The 20,401-nt window shown below is 32.7% G+C and overlaps 1 protein-coding gene across 2 annotated transcripts in view; it reads left to right on the plus strand.

Moving 5' to 3' along the window:
- LOC110999329 (zinc finger protein chinmo) overlaps nt 1-20,401 on the plus strand; it is a 41,763-nt gene that overhangs the window by 1,285 nt on the left and 20,077 nt on the right. Inside the window, exons 1-2 of one of the 2 annotated variants that reach the window (XM_022268340.2) lie at nt 5,842-6,154; nt 18,114-18,256. In XM_022268340.2, the coding sequence (XP_022124032.1) occupies nt 6,144-6,154; nt 18,114-18,256 (154 nt within the window). In that variant the 5' untranslated portion in view covers nt 5,842-6,143. Of the gene's footprint in view, nt 1-5,841; nt 6,155-18,113; nt 18,257-20,401 lie in introns of those variants that run through there. The other variant, XM_022268341.2, reaches the window with a different exon arrangement.

Here is a 20,401-nt window from a genome sequence, read left to right on the forward strand (position 1 = left end):
AACGAATTTCGTGTTTTTGTTTCTCTTACGTCCCTGAAGCTACTCAAATTTCATACGTTTTTATTTAAGTCAAAAGAAATTCTAAAATTTAGTTTTATGAAGAGGGTATTTTATATATAGCCTTATGCGAATATATAAATAGTATTATGATGCAAGTAATGGCCATGAGTTATATTTGTATTGGCATTATATTATCGTTTCAATATTTGAACAATTGAACATACGTAGAACCTGAAGTTAGTTAATTATAAATTACAGTTAGATATAAAAACGATTTTTATTAAATTGAAATCGAGCGCCATGTATTATTTCCGCGTGTACCTAGTATTTTTATTTAATGCAAGCGGCCTATCACGTGACTTTACAGGAGGCAATTGGTTGCCTGCAGAAGGCTCGTAAGTGCGTTGTCGACCTTTTGTACGCTATTTTCTTGAAGGACCCTAAGTCGAATTGATTCGAAAATACTTCAGTGGACAGGTTGGTACTACATAGTGGTGGTGCGCGGCAAATACTGCCATAAGAAACGTTAGGTAACGAACGATCTTTGATCGTCTTCTTCTTCTTTGATCAGTCTATTTATTGATGAACCCGATCTTTTGCCTTCGGCTTTGCCAATAATGAAGGGCTTCCTTAGGTTCTCGTCGCCCCTTGATCGTCTATGGTTATTTTTAATCCGTCTCCAGCACCACATTTTGAAAGCATCAAGCCTTTCTTGGGCTGTCTGTTTCCGTTTCCATAGATTATTGATTAAAGTATCACTTTATTGTATTCAATAAATATTTAAATTCCAATTACTTTTATGTGATATCACCGAGATATTGGTTTGACTGATTGATTTTTAATAGCAGTTAATATATTCAAATAGATGATTATGCTTCATAATTATCCACTTAGACAATTTACCGAAAACTGTTTCGTATGCAAAGCCTGTAGCGCGTCCTTATATAGCGATGGCGCCACTTACAAACACGTTTCATAGTTATTTTTGGCTTATTTATAGATAATTTTTAATAAATTTAAATTTGGAACGACATAAGTTCGATTTTCAAATTTTGCAATTATAGCCGGCCAGTGTTAATATCATACGTATAAGATCTTCGAGTGAATTGTCAAATTTATTTAACATTTCATTTTACAAAACTAGTAAATTAAATATGATATTAATAATCTTATTTCAAATTTGGAAACATAACCGTTCGATCTTTAAATGTTGCGATTGCAGACGTCCAGTGTTTCCTATAGGAACTTCAAGTATATTGTCAAATATTTATATAATATAACATTTCGTTGCCTTACAAAACGTTCGATTTTCAAATTTATTGTAGCCGTTCAGTATCTTATGTCATTTGATACGATCTTAACCCTAGTCGGTTTATTAAAATAATCATAGTGTCGATTTCAAGTATCGCTTATTAAAGCCAGCCATTGTCTCAATGATTGGCAGATTTAATTGTAACATTGCTTTACTTGATATGTATGGCCAATTATCTCTTGACTTAGGCTTGTTTAAGAAAGGTTTTTGTTGTATATTGTAAATATATATAATTATGATAATATATATATATATAGTAACGATAGATTTTTGTATGAAAAACTTAGGCACAATAAATACTAGAACTTTCGTGACTCGAAAGTTCCAGTGTATTTCAGTGTTCCCTGGCCACGATTTCTAGTAAGACAAGGATCATTTAACTAATATAATAAATTCGCTTTTATATGTGAAAGTTGTCTATACTAATGCAGCAGCCAGTGCAGTGTTGGACTAGTGGCTTCAGCGTACATCTCTTATCCCTGAGATCGTAGGTTCGAACCTCGGCAGTACAGCAATGGACGTTTTTTCTATGTGCGCATTTAACAGTCGTTCGAACGGTGAAGGAAAAACCTTAGACCTAAAAAGTGGAGGGCGTGCGTCAAGCACAGAGGGGCTGATCACCTACTTGACTATATTACAAATGATCGTGAAACAGATGCAGAATTCTGAGGCCGAGACTTAAAAAGGTTGTAGCGCCATTTATTTATTTTTCATAATACGTTGTTCGTAAATATTATTACAGGTACCTTCGCCTAGATAAGTATAATATCTACATTAAATTGATACGCCTATGCAGAATGCTATGATATAAAAAGATTAGATAAACGTACAAGAATTTTGTAAGCCCTCCGATATACAGGTGGAATCTAAACCAAGGTAAAGGCGTTAAAATTAAACAGCAATTTGTTAAATCCATTAAAATAGTTTGGCTTATACTCACAGTCGCATAGTGATTTCACAAAGGTCAAACTTTCAAAATTGAGATATTATTTTGTTCTGCCTCTCTTCTGATGCCCATGGGCGGTGTAGTATTTAACTCTAAGACCGCTCGTTCAACCTTAAAAGTAAAATAAAAATTTAACAACGAAAAAGACTGCTGAAGAGTTTCGCTATAAGTCCTTGATTTGTGAACTTGTATATTTTAATTTAGACCTTACATTTTTTAAATATTGACGTTCATAAGTGGACAAAACATTTTTTTCCAACGCATAATACAGTATTGACGATATCCTAAGTAATAATATTTAAAAATTGGTACCAATTTTTTTTAAGTTTGTACCTTTAATGCTGACAGCTTTTCCTCCCTGTATTGCGATACTTACTAGTGTACACAGTTTTGAATAAATTTAGGTTTGATATGATTAATTTAAAGTTTGAATTTTTTTCAGCTTAGCTGCTATTCGCTAAAACGCAGCAGGTGCCGTAAAAATAACGTTTTTATTTGAGGCCCCGTTATAATAACTATATTCACTTTTAGGGACAAAGGTACAACTCTGTGAATCCAAAACTTTGATATACCGAGGTCATAAATAATTTTCAATCGCAAAAGATTCCAAAAATTATGTTTCTTATTAAATTATTTTTACTTGAATACGAATTTCTAACAATAATTATTAGGTTATAATGGTAACATTTGGTTTAGACTTATGTCTTCCGATGCCCCATTTAACCCAACTTTTAAAAATATTTGATTTTTAGACTTTTATCTTTTGTTTCCATAAGAATGTAAGTGTGTGCCATTTTACCATGCTTCCTGATAATAGAGGACGAACCTTTGTTTTTTATTTATTTTATTACGATTAATGAACTATTAATTACTTAAGATGTCATGTGACACATGGTATAATGATAATAATAATAATAATAATAATAATTTATTTATTGCACGAATATGGTATAAAATGTCAAGGTGGTACAATTGTCAGTCGTTCGCATATTCTGCCACACACAGTGGCGCGCAAATTTATCTTAGTTTAGATTTATCTTGGTTGCAGTTGCTTACAAACAAGCAACTTGGCGATTAAAAAGAGAGTCTATTGCCAGTTCTTTTACACCCTTGATTTGAGAACTGACATTAAATGTATAATTAGAAGCATTTCATATATATTTATTTTTTGACGTTCATAAGTGTTGTGTTACCTATATGAATAAATGAAGTAGAATCAAGTATTTGAAACAAGGTTTAAGAAAAAACCTAATTAATTAAAATGCGTCAAAACTTGCACTAATAAAAAACATTGAGGCCAAAACGGCAAGCTGACGTCAACGCTTGAATAAAAAAATATATTTGTCTATTAATACATTACAATAAAAACCGGTAACCTACCGGTTTTGGGAATTTTTATTAGGGCATTAGCTCAATTTATAATACTACGCAGAAAATTCGGTTTTGAATTGTGTTTTAAGTATTTTATCGAAAGTTAATAAGTTAATCTACTGAATTAATTAAAATTTAAACTTATATTGTACGGATGTTAAATATAATATAATAATAATAATTACAGGTTTCATTCACAATGGATAGAATTTTTACGGTTTCGATATTTGTAAATATGTGAGGAACATGTATGTACAATTATAGACCTGTATAGTAATTTTATTCTAGAAGTACATTGTATTCAAATATAATTATTTAACTAATGTATACAAAATTTGTAAATTCTGTTTTAAAAGAGTAAGTGTGGAGTTCTTAGCCCATTCTTCTCCACATGAATCACCTTTTGGAAGGGCCAACTAGGATCATCTTTATAGTATATTTAACGTTCAAAAGAGCCATTTTAGGTGGTCTAATTGGAATAAATGATTTGGTTTAACAGTCCTCTTTACTAGGCATTGCCTTTTGGTAATGACAAGCTGTGGATACAGTGCAAGTCTTTTCATCGGGACGAACTCCAATTACTTATAGAACGGCAACGCATACTACACTGGTAGTTGTAGAGGTGGTTGTTTGGGCTGTGATGGCTACCTTTTTTGGATGTATTTAGACCTGTATTTTACGTTATTAAAATAATAGTGAATGTTAATAATGTTCATACATTATTATTGCTTTTAATATAGAAAAACTTTACCGTTGACATTTACATTAACTGCGTTAGAAAATGTTTAGTTAAGAACGAGTTACGAGACACGTCCCTCAAGTTAAGAACGAACCATTTCTTGAAAGGCCGGCAACGTACTCGCGAGACCTCTGGCATTAATAGTATCCATGGGCGGCGGTATCACCTATTTGACCCCTGTTCTATAAAAAAATAGATATACAGTCAAAATCTGTTATAACGACATCTAAGGGACACCTCATATTTAGTCGTAAAAACCGAGAGACGTATTCATGACGTAGTTATTAAGTACCTACCTAATACAATAGAATTCAGCCTTTGATTTTGGTCAATATAAACGGTATATTGTTCTAAATGAAGTCGTTAACGCTTTGACTGATAACACATACTTAGAATGATACTATGGAGTATCATTCTAAGTATGTGTTTTAACTTATGTCAATTATCACAGCAAAATGACAATTTCACAGAAAGATACACAAAAGTACCTAAGTATAAAAAGTTTAACGCTTAAATAAGTTGAAATAACGGGTTTTTATGAATAAGGCTTTATGACTATGTAAAACCTTATAAGTTATTTATTTTAGAACATCCTGTGCTCTAATTTCGAAATAGTTGCCCTATCATAATTTAGGTGGCCTTGCCAAAATGATAAGGAAAATACTATTGGATATATGTTACCTATTTTGTTGCATTCAAATTATAAGTATTTTATGTTCTATTATCCTTCAAATTCGTTAAATTACGTAGTTTTTTTATTGCAAATACGACATGAATTTATGAATTCTTTTTTTGAACTTCAGAATACAATATATTATGTTGAAATATTTTGAAAAAAAAGGCGGTAAAGGGAGTTATAATATGTTTTCTAAGTTTAAAATAAATAATATTAGTTATTATTAGTAGTTTTTTTTATGGGAAACTAAACATTTAATTATTTTTATATTCTATTTGTATTCCTTATTAATGCGTTCACGAAATATACACTATTTCAATATACTTTTAAAATTTGTTGCTGTCCCTACTAACTAGCGCTCAGTACGACAAGGTCACGTCAATTTTATGGTCATACAATTGAGCTGCATCATTGTTATTTGAGGCGATTGACGATTGAATGTTACATAGTTGAAATACATAAATTTTATATAATACTTCCTTGAAAAGGGTTTCAGATGTACAACACAATTGTAGGTGTGCTTCAAGGGCATCTTAGAGTAATAAGGGTTTTGTTGTATATTCCTAGACAAAGTTTAAAGGTAACTAAATACTGATAGTAATTTACACAAAGCAAGTGAGGTCACGCGCTGACGAATGCGGCAGTGTGTGCAGAAGTGGCTGCACCTAGGCGCCCGCGAGAGGCTCCGATCTAGCTGTCTTTTTTCATACTGCGTGCGTCTTTTTTTGGCAACGCGCGTTAACCTTGGATTTTTCATAGCGAAGCGCTGCACGTACGCTTAGTTTCGGATAGTCGTACTCATAGAGCGTCCCCCACCCGGCGCGCCCAAATTTTCTGCATTCGAACGGAGTGTGGAGTTTTCGGCGGTCGCATTCGCGAGCGAGGCTCAAGGCATTCGACAGTTACGAAGCGGCCGTTCTGCGCATAGCGATAGGCGTGCGCGTTGCAATATGCGGAAGTGAGCACAGACATCGGAGCTAATGCTAGTGTCAAGTGATTCTCAGTGTACGCACTCTCAGTGAAACGAACTATGCTATTTGTGCACGGCTCGGCAGAGCATTGATTTGAATTCAATTTGGGACTGCGAATTTGGACTTTCATGGTTTCGAGGAAAGTATTGTTTAATATCTATACAGGCCGGCTGAGAGCCGGCCTGATCTGTGAGTCAATCTAGGCTTGAAATACGATGTCATTGATAAATGTGTGTTGACACCCCGTAGCATGTGATAAATACTAAACGCGCGAACTCGTAGCGCAGATTATGCTTTAAAATCTTACCTCGAGAGGACATTTTTGCATAGATCTCAATCGTTTCCCAGTTTTTGCATACACGTGCTGTCGTTTTGGGGCTATTGAACTTGATAATGATACAATCGTATTATTTTTTATGCCTATATTGCATCACAATTTTTTTGCTTGATCCGACCGGTTGGCCGCAGATTTCGATTTAACGAATCCGTGGATTTGTCGGTTTAATTAATTCATCGAAGAATCCAGTTTACGGTCGTCGTTCTCAAGTAATTATGGGCGTGAATAGGCCGCACAAGAGTAGGTAGGCCCGGAATTGCTTTGAAGCGAAACTGGTCTTGCGACGCACTAACATTTGCATAGAAACTGTCAAACTGGCCCCGTGTTCGTCTAATAAATAATTAGCGACCGGCTCTCGTCCACAGACTACATAGCTCTGCGGTTTTTAAATCAACTGACGGCCTGCCTTGTACTTTGATCTAAATGCCTATTAAATATTTGGTAATTGACCATAATATATTCTTACGCCTAATATCAAGACAAAAATATGTATTTTTATTTTACTATCAGCACTATTAGTTTATTTTTACTAATCAGTAAACTATTGCACTAAACAAGTTGCACCGTTAGTGACGATTAAAACCTTTTTATTTAAATATCATATTGGAATGTTACAATTTTACTACAAATAATTTATAAGAAACCTTTAAGAAATAAAGCTTACTACGAATCATTTAGGTTAAGGCAATATTTTTTGATCTAGATTAAGTTAGCTTAATTTAATTGCACAATATATATATATGTCCAGAGAGGGTTCGATTCCTGCAAGACAACACTAATGATATAAGAGTATACTCAAGCCATTTAATGGGTTTAAAACGCGCTGTTTAGTTCTACAAGAAGCGATAAAATATATATTAATAATTAATCTTCCTACGCATTACTATTGTATTAAGTGCGCAGATGGTATTTATTGACATATAAAAACAAATATTATTTCCTTTAATATCTATGATATATTTAACAACAAATATATTAATGCCGCAATGAGAGAGTACGTGTTTAAGTTACTTTATATACTATCCAAACTTCAAACTACAAGAAAAAATTGTCGATAAAGGAGTCTTTCTTGCCCACTCTACTCGTCTCGTCTATCTCGATTGATAGCAGAACGCAGCTTAGGCGATTGGATAACATTTTATTACAGTAAAAATTCGTTAGATTTTACCACGTGGTATCTGCAATTTGATAACCTTTATTTCATAGACTTGTGAAGATAACAGCTGATAAAACAAATAGAATATAATACGGAAATGTTATTAAAAAAATAGTAGTATCAAATGATAAGATGTTGCCATAATACTAAATAGGTCCTTTGTTTTTCTAGATTCCGACTAGATACTCTAATGTCGTCAAATAAGGTGGTAAACGTGTGTGTCAAATGAATATTTTCTATTAAATATATTTTTTTATTATAATACTTTTTAGTTTCCAAGCATCTCAAAAGCACTAATGCAGATAAATCGAAACTATTCTATTGCTATGAGAAAAATTTTAAATGGTTTCATAAAAAATGTGAATTAATATGACACATCTGTAACAAAGAAATAACCATAAAGAAATAATACCTCATTGAGTCAATAATCAATTAATTAATAGCTAGTCGCATCCCGCGGTTTCCCCCTTGTTCAGGTAGTGCTATCTTGTATAGCACACATAGATCTGTCAATGTTTGTTAATATCTCCTTTGCGTACTCGCTTTTCATATGAAGTTTTAAAAAACGAACACAAGAAAAAAATTGTCTAATTTGCTGCAGACGTTCGAAATTTCAACAGCTCCACAGATTACATTAGATTAAAACCAAAAATTTGTTCATTCTTTCATTCATTTCACAAATCATGATGTTCTAATTAATTTATATGGGGTAAAGAGCATTCCAGCCACCACATAAGATCGTTTGGAGCCGTGATTGGACAAATTTTTCGACATTCCTGATATTTGTCAATTCAATAACAAAGAAAATGTATTATCATACAATTAAATAGATATTGCGAAGACTAGCACTTTTACTTAAATATTAATATTTGAGAATATGTATTTGCAATTAATATTGAGATTTTTTGATTTAATATAATGAACATTTAGATATATTTTCCACGTGTCTACATATAAAAGGTCCCCCTCGTACACTGAGTTTAACTACGCAACAGATTTAATGCGACTTCAATAGACAGAAGTATATAAAATTTATATATAATCAATATAAACAGAAACATGTATTGTATGTAATAGAACGCAAACAGACTCATGCCTGGCTCACCTGATGTTAAGTAATACCGCCGCCCATGGACACTCACAGCGCCAGGAGGCTCGCCAGTGCATTGCCGACCATTTAAGAATGTGTAATATTTCTACATAGTAAATAATGTTCTTACATCACATGCATTATGCACGGTACAAATATAATTTTAGGTTATAAATGAAACCTTCATGTCAATATTTTAAAATACTAAACACAGCGTGTTCTATAGAAATATAATAACGCATTTAATAACGACTCATAGGAATTACGTGCACTAATTCGTGTTTAAAACGAAAATTAGTACGCGTAATTCCACTAATGTGGCAAAAATATCCTTTTGTGCGAGTTATATTTCGCAGCACATCGATTGGTACATAGGTATAACTACGGCTGGTAGCAAATACGTCTTGTATCATGAAAACTAATCGCAAGCCTAATACGTGGATAATTGTTAGTTTGTAGGTAGTCTGTATTTAGCTAGGCCTAGGCGGGGGTTGAGGTAAGGGGGGCCAAGGACAGCCTCCCGGAGGACCTTCGAGGCGCGACGCTTACGTAATATTACAAGGCCATCACTGCGGCTGTGTGCAGTTACCTTATAGTGTTAGTTCTATACGTAGAATTAACTAACTAGTCCTTAGTGGTTTGTTTTAAGGTTTATTTTACAATGCACATTGAATTTCGAATCAGTCTGACAGTTGCTTATGCCCGCAGCTTCCTCTACGTAGCCTTTTTTTTTCGTAGAGACTAGTACCACAGACGACAAATATACTATAACCACACCCTTAGAGCTTGATTTTCCATTGCCATTGGACGAAAAGGTTCGATTTAAATCCAGATACGAAAGCAATATGAAAGGCTTTGTTTTCAAATCGAAAAATCCACTTTAATAAAAATAAAATTAAATGTCAAATTCATAGAATTTTGTTGCGTATTATAAGAAATAACATTCTTGAATTAGATAACAGTTTGTTAGCTGTTATTTCATATAAAGATTTAGATGTAGATCAAAACTAATTACACAAGCTTTACACTAAGCGAATTGTTTCCTCCTTCAACTGTTTCAATCAGTTTCAAACATCAGTAAATATAATGTAACTACTAATAAAAAAACTGGTATATTTTACGTAGAAATCATTTAATTATGTCTTGAAAGTACATGTATATATGTATCAAATCCGCTTACCACGGAACAATACAAGTACAAGTAGAATTCTTGTAACAATAGGTAATTGAACCTGTGTGGGACAGTCCCAAACTGGTTGCATTTGGGTCAAGGATTAGCCACGGACCCCTTTGTTCAGTCCCATTCCCCACGCGGAAGTACCCCCTTGTTTATTCCCCTAAGACAGCTCAAAGGTCATTGTAGAATCCTTACTCGTTTTCAGATACTGTGCTCAGATAGTCTTGTGAAACGTCGATCATAAACGTTGCCATAATAATTTCTCGTTTAAAAAAAAACTTGTGGCACTGCTGCGGTAAAGCTATTTGCATAGATTTTTTTATCAACTTATGCTATTATAATTGTATATTTATTCAGTATTTTTTTCTTTGATATTAATTCAGTCTACCACTCTACCAGACTTAGACTGACACGCCTATATAGTGTGTTAGGTTTATTTTCGTTACGGAATTTCTTGATTCCATCGCCGCGCTCGAGGTCCGCGATAAAATCTATCTAAGGTATTGTTAGGTATATATATATATTAAGGTACCTTAAAAATCAAAAAAACTGGATTGTAGTTAAACGCCGCTTTCTATACTTGATATATAATCTAGAATTTCAAATCCAGATGTATTGCGATCGATCGAGAATCTACATGTCTAAATGACAATCCCTGCTATACTTTGTAAAAAAGGATTGGTCGTCCCTCACGTGGTTTCGTTTTACGTGTTGCCCTTATTTGCGAGGAACTAACTACTTGAAGACGTGATTATTTATGTAATAATTTTTATAATGTAACAGCATATGAAATTAAGTGTAATAGCTGTAAAATACTTTAACAGCAGAAATTTGTTTTGCATAGTGTAGCTAGTTCCATCTTGAAAATGGAACGTGCAGAATAGCCCTCAAGTTTTCTTTGGCTTAGATTTAAAATAATTCATTAATTTATCAGTTCTTTTAAAACAAAGCAACATGTAGAATTGTATGATACAACTTTAACATTGTTGGACCTCCAACAGAGCATCATTGGATTTTTATTGTGCGCAAATAACATTTGTTCAGTGTAGTAGACAGTAGTTAAACCGTTACCTCAGATAGTAATGTAGACACTAATCCAAGAAACTGAAATTAATACAAATAATATAATCGGCTCCAATATAAGATTATTTCCTTAGTACGATACATATGGAATAATTGTAAAGATCTTGACGCATTTATATTTTTACATGATTCCAACTACTTTTCATTTCATTACCATTACATATAAGTTACTATAACGGGTTTCGACGTCAAATAGTTAACTTTAACTTCCCGTGGTTCACACAAAAATCTAGGTCAAGTGACGCAAAGTTCCAAACATCAATGCGTGTACGCACTGCAACGTACCTGCAACTTTCTATTCGTTTTATCGTGCCGCGTTTGAAAACGCAGTAGAAAGTGTGTTAGGATATACTAGCTATAGATAATAATAAATGTTAAGCATCTGATCCGAAAAAAAATATCGAAATTACTAGCCTTCTGTACCTTTGTTTATAGTTCTTCCAATACTACATGCTACAGATAATATGTATTAAATATCCGATCGGAAACTTTTTAAGAAATCCGATATTAATAGTTTTTATGTACGCCTTTTAATGCATTATTTTGTAATAAATATTTTAGAAACCAAATCATTCATTACTCACCCGGTGTCTTATTTATAAGCTTTTTGTTGTAAACCTGCCAATGTTAAGGTTACAAGGATTATAAAAAAAACTACATACACATATTATATGTATATGTATGCTTATAATAGACATAGTATCTATCAAGAGACGATTAGTACACAGCTTCGTGCGATTTTGTAAAAACGTTTTAGAAATAAATATGTAGACGCATTCTCATGGTTCATTAAAAATTAAAATTATTTAATTAATATTATAATTTAGTTTTTTTCAATAGAATATGTTTTTGAAGTTATACATCTTTATGCGCGTTCGGGAAAAATTGTGAGAGTAAATTTTTACGATGCACGCGCACACCGATACAAAAAACCGACACCCTGAAGTTGGATATAATCAATATTTAAATTTGTTTAGTGATATATAAATAAATGTTATTTAACTAGATAATGCGTTATAACAAAACCTTCAAGGTATTAAATACCTTTTTTCTATTGCTAGAGTCGTTTTTTCAAGATCAAATAAAATTTTTGCAAAGATGTTAATCTTACACCAGAGAAGTATAACATCCAAACTGTGTACATAAGTACACACACTTTTTTTTTATATTTGAGATTAAATTGTCATTTATACTAAACATTTAGGGCCTGTTTCACAATGTATGGATAAAGTACCAAATAGCTATGATGCAACACATGATTTATTCGAAAGATAAAAGTTCCGATTAAGATACTTCGCATTTCATGACAAATAGCGCTATCTGACAGATGTGAAACGCAAAAATACTGTTTATCTTACCAATAAGTAATAAATAGCTTAAAATAAAAAATACATTTATTTTGGAACATAAGATCATCATGGTATCACTTATTCCACGTCATTAAATTCGAGCCTGAAAGCCTTATTTGGAACTTATCCGGACATTGTGAAACAGACCCTAAGTGTATAATATATATTCTTGTAGTAGGCTTATACTACAGTCCATATTATGCATACAATAGTGCATCAAGCACGTTTAACATTTAGAAAAGTGGTCTGTGCATGCGTATGTCGAAACGTGTTGCGTAACACAGAATTACTGAGTAGAGACAATGTAATTTGCTTCGAAATATGACAGGAAATGGTTATTCATTGTTGTCATATTTACCTATACATAGAAAGCTTTAATGTCAGTTTGAATTCGTAATATGCCTTAGTTTTGAATGTGTTATAGATATTCAGCAGTGTTGGCCTAGTGGCCATTGCCTTGCATTGCATTGTGTGGCCTTACACGAGGTCGTAGGTTCGATCCCCGGCTGTGCACCAATGGAGTCTCTTTCTATGTGCGCATTCAACATTTGCTCGAACGGTGAAGGAAAACATCGTGAGGAAACCAACATGTCTTGCACACAATAAGTTGGAACGTGTGTCAGGCACTGGAGGCTGATCACCTACTTGCCTATTAGATTTAAAAATGATCATGAAACAGATTCAGAAATCTGAGGCCAGAACCTAAAAGAGGTTGTAGCGCCACTGATTTTTAAAAACATTTTTTATAGATATTCAAATATGTTTAAAAATGTATAAAAAGAAAACTAAAACAGATTTACGAGTGACAATGTACCTTTAATGCTGGCATCTCCTTCATGTATTGCGATACTGATGCAACAACTGAAATCTTTAACTTACTCAAACCAAAGAGACTAACCCCTACTCCAAAGGGAACAAAATTTTGAATAAATACCTATAATTAGCCGTTTATTACAGTATTAGCTTATATTTCTGATTTTTCAGCTCATAAACTAGTGTTGAATGGGTTGATTCGTGGTGTTTTAATTCACTGTACCCGGCCCACTAGATATAAATATCAATTTGTACGCTGGATTCGAACTGCACATCTGTGTGATGCATACAGAATGTAGTACCAACTTCAAATACTCCTAAATATCCTTTTAAAACCCCTCAAGTTTTGGTTGTACCTTGGATTTGAGATATTATTTCATGCATCAAAAATATATTCAACTAGGATAATAGTAGTTCGATCTAGAAGTATTAAAGCTTTTTGATATTTCAGTTCTAGCAACAATTGGCGTTAAATTTGGTTTGATTTGTTGGTTGGGTTCTTAGCCTACTAAAAATTGTATAGACTCGTGCGTATTGAAGAATAACAATCTTGTATAATACTCCTAAATTAATGTCCGTCCTAAAATTCTCCCCCCCCCCCCCCCCCCCCCAGAACATCTCTAAAAGTTATGGGGAAACCCCAAGTGGGCATCACTGGCACATATACTTGACATAAACAAAAATGATCCGGAAAATTGCTCTCTATACCCCATTTAATCTACGCATGTAGCTTTTGAAATATATTACAAAAATTTTGCTTATCTAATATAATAACATTATCACAAGATTATATATGTCATATATTCTATATGTTTTAATAAACACATTACATATTCAATTAAATTTAAACTGCATTTTATTTTTAAACAACATAAACCACGAAAATGGTTTCAATTTTTTATTTATTATGAAATCGTTAATCAAGGCATTTAATATATTAATCAACAATTAAAAATAATATTAGACTCTGAGTTGGAATTCATGAATGAAAGTAAAAGTTTATCAATGTTGTCGTTCCCAGCGCTAGTCTCCGACGCAATGCATTTGACCCCAATACCCATTTACAAATGATAAAGAACTGTGTCACACTGCAGCGTGTTTACAATTTTTATTTACTTAACTATGTTACCACAGATGTTTTAAGCTGTATTATTAATCTGTGATACGCCTTATATCAGACATTTTTTTTCCGTTTGACGTTTATTTTATTATTTGTAACATAATTAACGGGCGGCTAACAAACGATCACTTCAAGACAACCCTATTAAAAAAAAGTAAAAAGAAAATACTAAGGGTAAAGTGAATAACTGAATAAAAATAATACAAATAACATTGTAGATTAAAAACAAAAATCTTATCTTAAGAGTCATGAATCACTGAAATACATAAAAATAAAGTGTATTTACAATTTTTATTATTAAAGAATTTGATCACAATTTGTGAGTAGTGTTGGCCTAGTGGCTTCGACATGCGGCTCTCATCACTGAGGTCGTAGGTTCGATCCCGGCAGCGCAGCAATGGACTTTCTTTCTGTGCGTATTTAACATCGCTCGTATGGTGAAGGAAAACATCGTGAGCAATGGCTTCCCTAAGACCCAAAAAGTCGACGGCGTGTCAGCAAAGGAGACTGATCACCTACTTGCCTATTAGATTGACAAATGATCCAGAAACAGATTCATACATCTGAAGCCTTGACCTAAAGAGGTGTTAGCGCCACTGATTTAATTTATCATACATCACAGTTTGCGAATGTGATGTTGCAAAGAGCAGGTTCTAAGTAAAACTGCCTTTTAAAGTAACCCGTGTTGCATAAGGTACGAAAAAAGGGAAATATAAAAAAAAAACAAATACGACATATATTATACAATAAAAAATATTATAATATAATTATGTGAGGTATCCGAAAAATCATTATTATTATTAAATTACTTCCTTACACGGTCGGTATTAAACATTTGTCATAAAAAATAATTATTATACTACAAAGTAAAAGAGCACTATGATCTTTTCTGCTTATATTTCTAGTCTAGTAATCTGTTTTGACATTGACATTTCTCAAGCGAATCAAAGAGGCTAAAACAATCTGTGGTTTGATATCCGGTTTATGCTCCATCAAACAACCGAAATCTATTCAAATTGTACAACAGATATTAAACCGACGGTAATATAGTTTGGTTTACGATTATATATTCAAGATACATCTTTATATTTCACACAAGTGACTTCTCTCGCCTTCTAATATTTCTATTGATTAATTTTCTTCTCGAAATAAATACTATTCAGGCACAATTTAATTGTAATGAGGAAAGTCCATTTTCCTCCTTTAAAAACATAGAGTAATCAAATCGTCCTAGGTAAGAGAAAATACAGATTATAAAACAATACTTGTTTTTTCTAATGTTAAGTATCTTACATAATATGAACCCAATAGTTATTTATACATAGTTTACCAAAAATTGTCTATTATTAATGTAACGGGACAATAGATTATAGAACAAAGCAAGAAACGGTTCATTATGACCTGCAACTGACCGTGCTTTGCGCAACTCGATGCACCCTCCCCTCTCTTCTCCCCCTCTCTACGCGTGCGCGTGTTGCATTCCGGAACCAGGTCGTAGCCGAAATTACGTCCACTATTACATGACCTCCCCCTCTGATATACCGCCCTTTGATCGTCCATCTTTTGGAAGCTCTACGGAGAGTGGCGAAATGTGCACGCATGCAAATGTACAGTTAGGCTGTAACGGAGTTTAGAATCGATACCGTATCGGCCCTGCAGATCTATTAGTGAAGGGAATTTTCACATGAGTGCCTCTTTTGATTGTCAAGTTGTTTAGGGGCTTAGTTCATTAAACAATAGAGATTAAAAATCATTTCTTATCAGGCAAACAAAATTATTGTACAAAAATGTTTCTTAAACTCACGTTTGTGTAGCTGCCAGAGCAAAGTATGGAATGTTTTTAATTACCTTAAAATCCTTGCCTTACAAATCAAACTGGTGAAATGTGTCCGTCCATACCTAAGCGTACCTTAATTGTTATGTAAACCTTTATTTTCTTCGAATTTCTATAATATAACCAGATATGTACATAATTAATTATTGATTTTAATTACTCCAAGTAGTAAAGTTTCTTAAAAGTTAAATGATTTGTTCAATCTACTAAATAGTTAGAGAGGTATCGATATAGACCATGGCGGTAATAAATTATGATTGAGCAGGACGGGAAAATCAATAAAAGGCAACGTGGGAAAAGCCAGTTTGTAATTACGAATTCATTGCATATGTCAGAAAATAGTTCGGTCGTTATCCGTCAATGGTTAGCTGTTATTTTGTGCGCTACTATTGTATATGTGGTGGTGTTGGGGATAATAATTAAACTGAGAAATTTTTTTATTTTTATTGCTGTATATATTATATTTAATTGAATATTATTATTAATTTGAATATCTTTTAATACTGATTCGTAAGATAATCTAAGTTTTCTTTAATAAAAAAAAGAGTGTGTGTACTAGAAGTTGAACTTATTTGGCGTATGGAAAAAATTAAACTGCAGTAGGGATTAAAGATAAATATTAAAATTAATCAAAATGATTTTTAATAATTTAAATAAATAAATTATCAGTAAATACTCCAAATAATATTTATTTATTCACACTGTTTAATTGTACTTTTACGAAACACGTGTTCTAAATTTAAAAATACTAGAATATACAACTTGAACATAGTTATCGATTTCCATGCCACCTAGACCTAACTTTACGATGTCGAATTTAGGTGTTGGTGTGCGCGCCCATCGTAAAAATTCACTCTCCTCATTTTTCTCCATCGCGCCAAAAGAAGTATAACTTCAAAAAAAAGTTGGTCTGCCTGTGGCAGTGTACCAATAACGCTGGTGGCATTTCTTCGATATGTTGCTTATTTGTTGAGCGAGGAAAGCACCAGGTCTAGGATTACCGGTACTATCTTACAGGCGCTAACATAAATCTTCAAAATTATCCAGAAGTCTCCAAAGGGAACTAAATCCAAGTTGGCAGAAAGACTCTCATAAGTATCACCCATTATTAATCAGATTCATAATTAAATTAAATGTAATTTATTATTACATATTGCACTTGCGAGCCCTGGGGCATTATGAGTGTCCATGGGCAGTAGGATCACTTAATATCAGATGAGCCTGTTCTGTAAAATATTGATACTAAAATATATTGTGTAATTATTATATACGAATTCTCCTATGAATGGACAATTATTATTTTTTACATAGGCAAATATTCTAAAGAGATAACAAAACAATTGCGTTGCTAAACGAGCAAGTTAAATGCATGTCACCAAACATAACCAAGGAGGCAGATAATAAATGTGTTCAGTGTTTCGGCAATACAATCAGAACTGACTGACGCATTTGTCAACTGTCATCTTGTCGTATTTGTCAAAATATTTCAATATTGTTATTGGTTGCTTTACGCCATACTATTATTTATCGAATTATCTTTAAATATATCCTTGTATCAACTTTTTAACTTATGAATCAGAAATATTTATTTCCAACACACAAAGCAATTTTCATCGTAGAAATATTGCAAAAAAGATTTTTATAATTCCTGAAATTTTTGCAAAAGTTTTCGTTAAGCGTTATTTATTTTTTTACACTATTTAATTCAGAGAACTATTTCGGTACTGCTTTAAAAAAGCACTAGCTGTGTCTACCTAGTAGTTTCACCTTATATTTTGATGCGCGTGGTTTTAGACTTTTTGATATATTTACATACGAGTAGTACTCGTTTAACAAAAAAAAAACCATTCAACTTGATTGATGGATTGAAAGAAAAAGATTTTATATCATCTGTGTGCTTTATGGTAAAGATCTAAAGTTAGAGCCTGTAAGTCTTTTCTTTACTTTTACCTAAAGTTGTTTTTTTTGCTATAGGCTATTTGATATTTTTTTATTTATTTACGTTTAAAATAGCGAGAGAAGAAAGAGTAACAAATAACATAAAAATAGCCTTGTTTAGCTTTGTATAATATTATATCCCATGACCTGAAAAACGTATTGTGTGGGATAATATATTCTCATGTATAATTTCGTTAACAGGGCAGATATTCGAGGAGGCCCGGGCATGGACGCTCAGCAGCAATACTGCTTGAAATGGAACAGCTTCGGTTCGAACCTGGCCACCTCGTTCGCGAACCTATGGAACTCCGAGAGCTTAGCCGACGTCACACTTTACTGCGAAGGTGAGTTTTGATACTTTGAACATATATTTTTTTTTAATTGTTTTTAAATAATTAAACAAATACAACGCTAACCACAAGAGCAACAATGTTTATTATAAGGAAATCTCTGTTTGGTTGTGTGCCTGCATTTTTATGAACTTTCAAACCTTTTTTGAGTAGATTTAACTAATTTTGGGAAGCTGATATTTTTTATTTGAATAACATTTAAGACAATCATTTCACAGAAAATAAAACTGCAAAATACCTACAGTAAAAACGATACGAATCTTTGAATCTTCGCTGGCAGAAAACTTAAAAAAAAAAACAAAAAAATATATGGCCAGAAAACTATAAAAAATCGGGTGTATTATAAATATTTTCGGGTGTGAGAAATTTAAAAAAGTATATTGACGTCACTAGTTGGACCACCCTGTATCTATCCTTCTCTTATTACAATTACTAAATATACATCACTTAAAAGCTTTATAACATACATTATGATATGATTTGAAAATATACTTAGAAAAGATTAAGTAATACGTAGCAATAGGTGTTCTGTTAATATTATAAAAAATCCTCAATTGTCTTATATTTTGGCGTATCAGCTGTAAATATATAAATAAACAGCTGTTTTAAAAGGAAGTTCCCATGCTATTTCTTTAATTCATAAATATTATTTTGCTTTACGTTCTTGGACTTGCTATTAAAAGTTAGGCATTTATTAATAAATTTGCATGTAAATGTTTAATAAAGTCCAATATATAAATACATTGGAACTCGGAAGTTGTCGGCATCAATTAATTAAAGATTTGAGTATCTTAAACCTTATATAACACTTTTAATACAGTTTTATTTTCTAAACCATCGTTCAAATTCTTCACAAATATAACATAATAAACTCCCAGAGCTTGATATATCGTTAGTGGACTGATCAATTTAAATAAAAGCATTGTGTATATGCTATCTAATCTGCAATTTTGTTAAGCGAAAAGTTACTAGTAAAAACAAAATTTCTTTGTGTAAAATTTATGCTCAGTATAATTTTAATGTATTTAAGAATATATTGTAACTTGTACTTTGGAAATTGCATTATATATGGTTCTCATTTATTTCATTTAGGATCAAGCTTATCAAATAGCGCTTTGACTAATAAAACTGATAATAAATAATTTGCATAAAGCTTCGATATTAACAATTAAAAACTACATGAACATAAAAAGCACTTTGTGATGCTGTTGTGTTTATAATTAGACATTACGTCTGTAACGAGAGTATTAGTCAAATATTACATCTACTTCGCTTTATACAGATATTTAAGCATAGAAACACATATATAGTTCTCATTTAAGTTAATGTATGCAACTAACGTGAAACACCACTGTCGAGGCCAATAAGGTGTTAATAAGTGCCTTCAAACCAATACCAAGTAACCTTTGGATAAAAACTGTTCAGTCACAGTACAGCGCTCACGACATTATCCCTTATAAAAGCTTTAATCTTGTGAAATAATTTAAATAATCCATTTCGCTTCTAAAAATATTTCGTTAAAAAATATATTTTTAGTGGCTGACCTTGATTTTTTATACCTAACATTTTACACGTGTCGGATATCAAGAAATGCACCAATACTGCCAAGAAAATTATCACTCAATGTCAACGAACTTGTTATCAGAACAAGATTCGCGTAGCTTTGCATTGAAGATCACAATACGAGGAAATTGCTTTGTATTTTCACATTATTTGGCCTAAAATATTGATTAATGTACAATAGTGATTTTAAAGCTTTCTCAATTGAAGTTCTGTTTATCAAATGGTGACATAAACTAGAGAATTTGAATCGCGACGTTAATTCCCGGTTTCCAATAAAAACAAGGATATTTACAAACAGAAGATAAAGACGATTGAAACCATGGCCATTTTGCCGGTAACACGGAATACTTTGTATGGTTATTGAGGTGGGAAAAGATGTAGAAAGAACATGGTGACAAGAGGAGAATATTATTATTACATTTTAATTTTATGGTCAAAGGCTCGAGCTCTGGCTGGGCACAAATGAACTTTCTTTCTATGTGCGCACTTAAGACACGCCGGCGAAAACGTTACGATACCGCTTGCCTTAGACACAAAAGTCGACAGCATGTGTCAACTGTCAGGCACAGGAGTCTG

Source organism: Pieris rapae, chromosome 12 (genome assembly GCF_905147795.1).
Source record: "Pieris rapae chromosome 12, ilPieRapa1.1, whole genome shotgun sequence".
NCBI classification, from domain to species: Eukaryota; Metazoa; Arthropoda; class Insecta; order Lepidoptera; family Pieridae; genus Pieris; species Pieris rapae.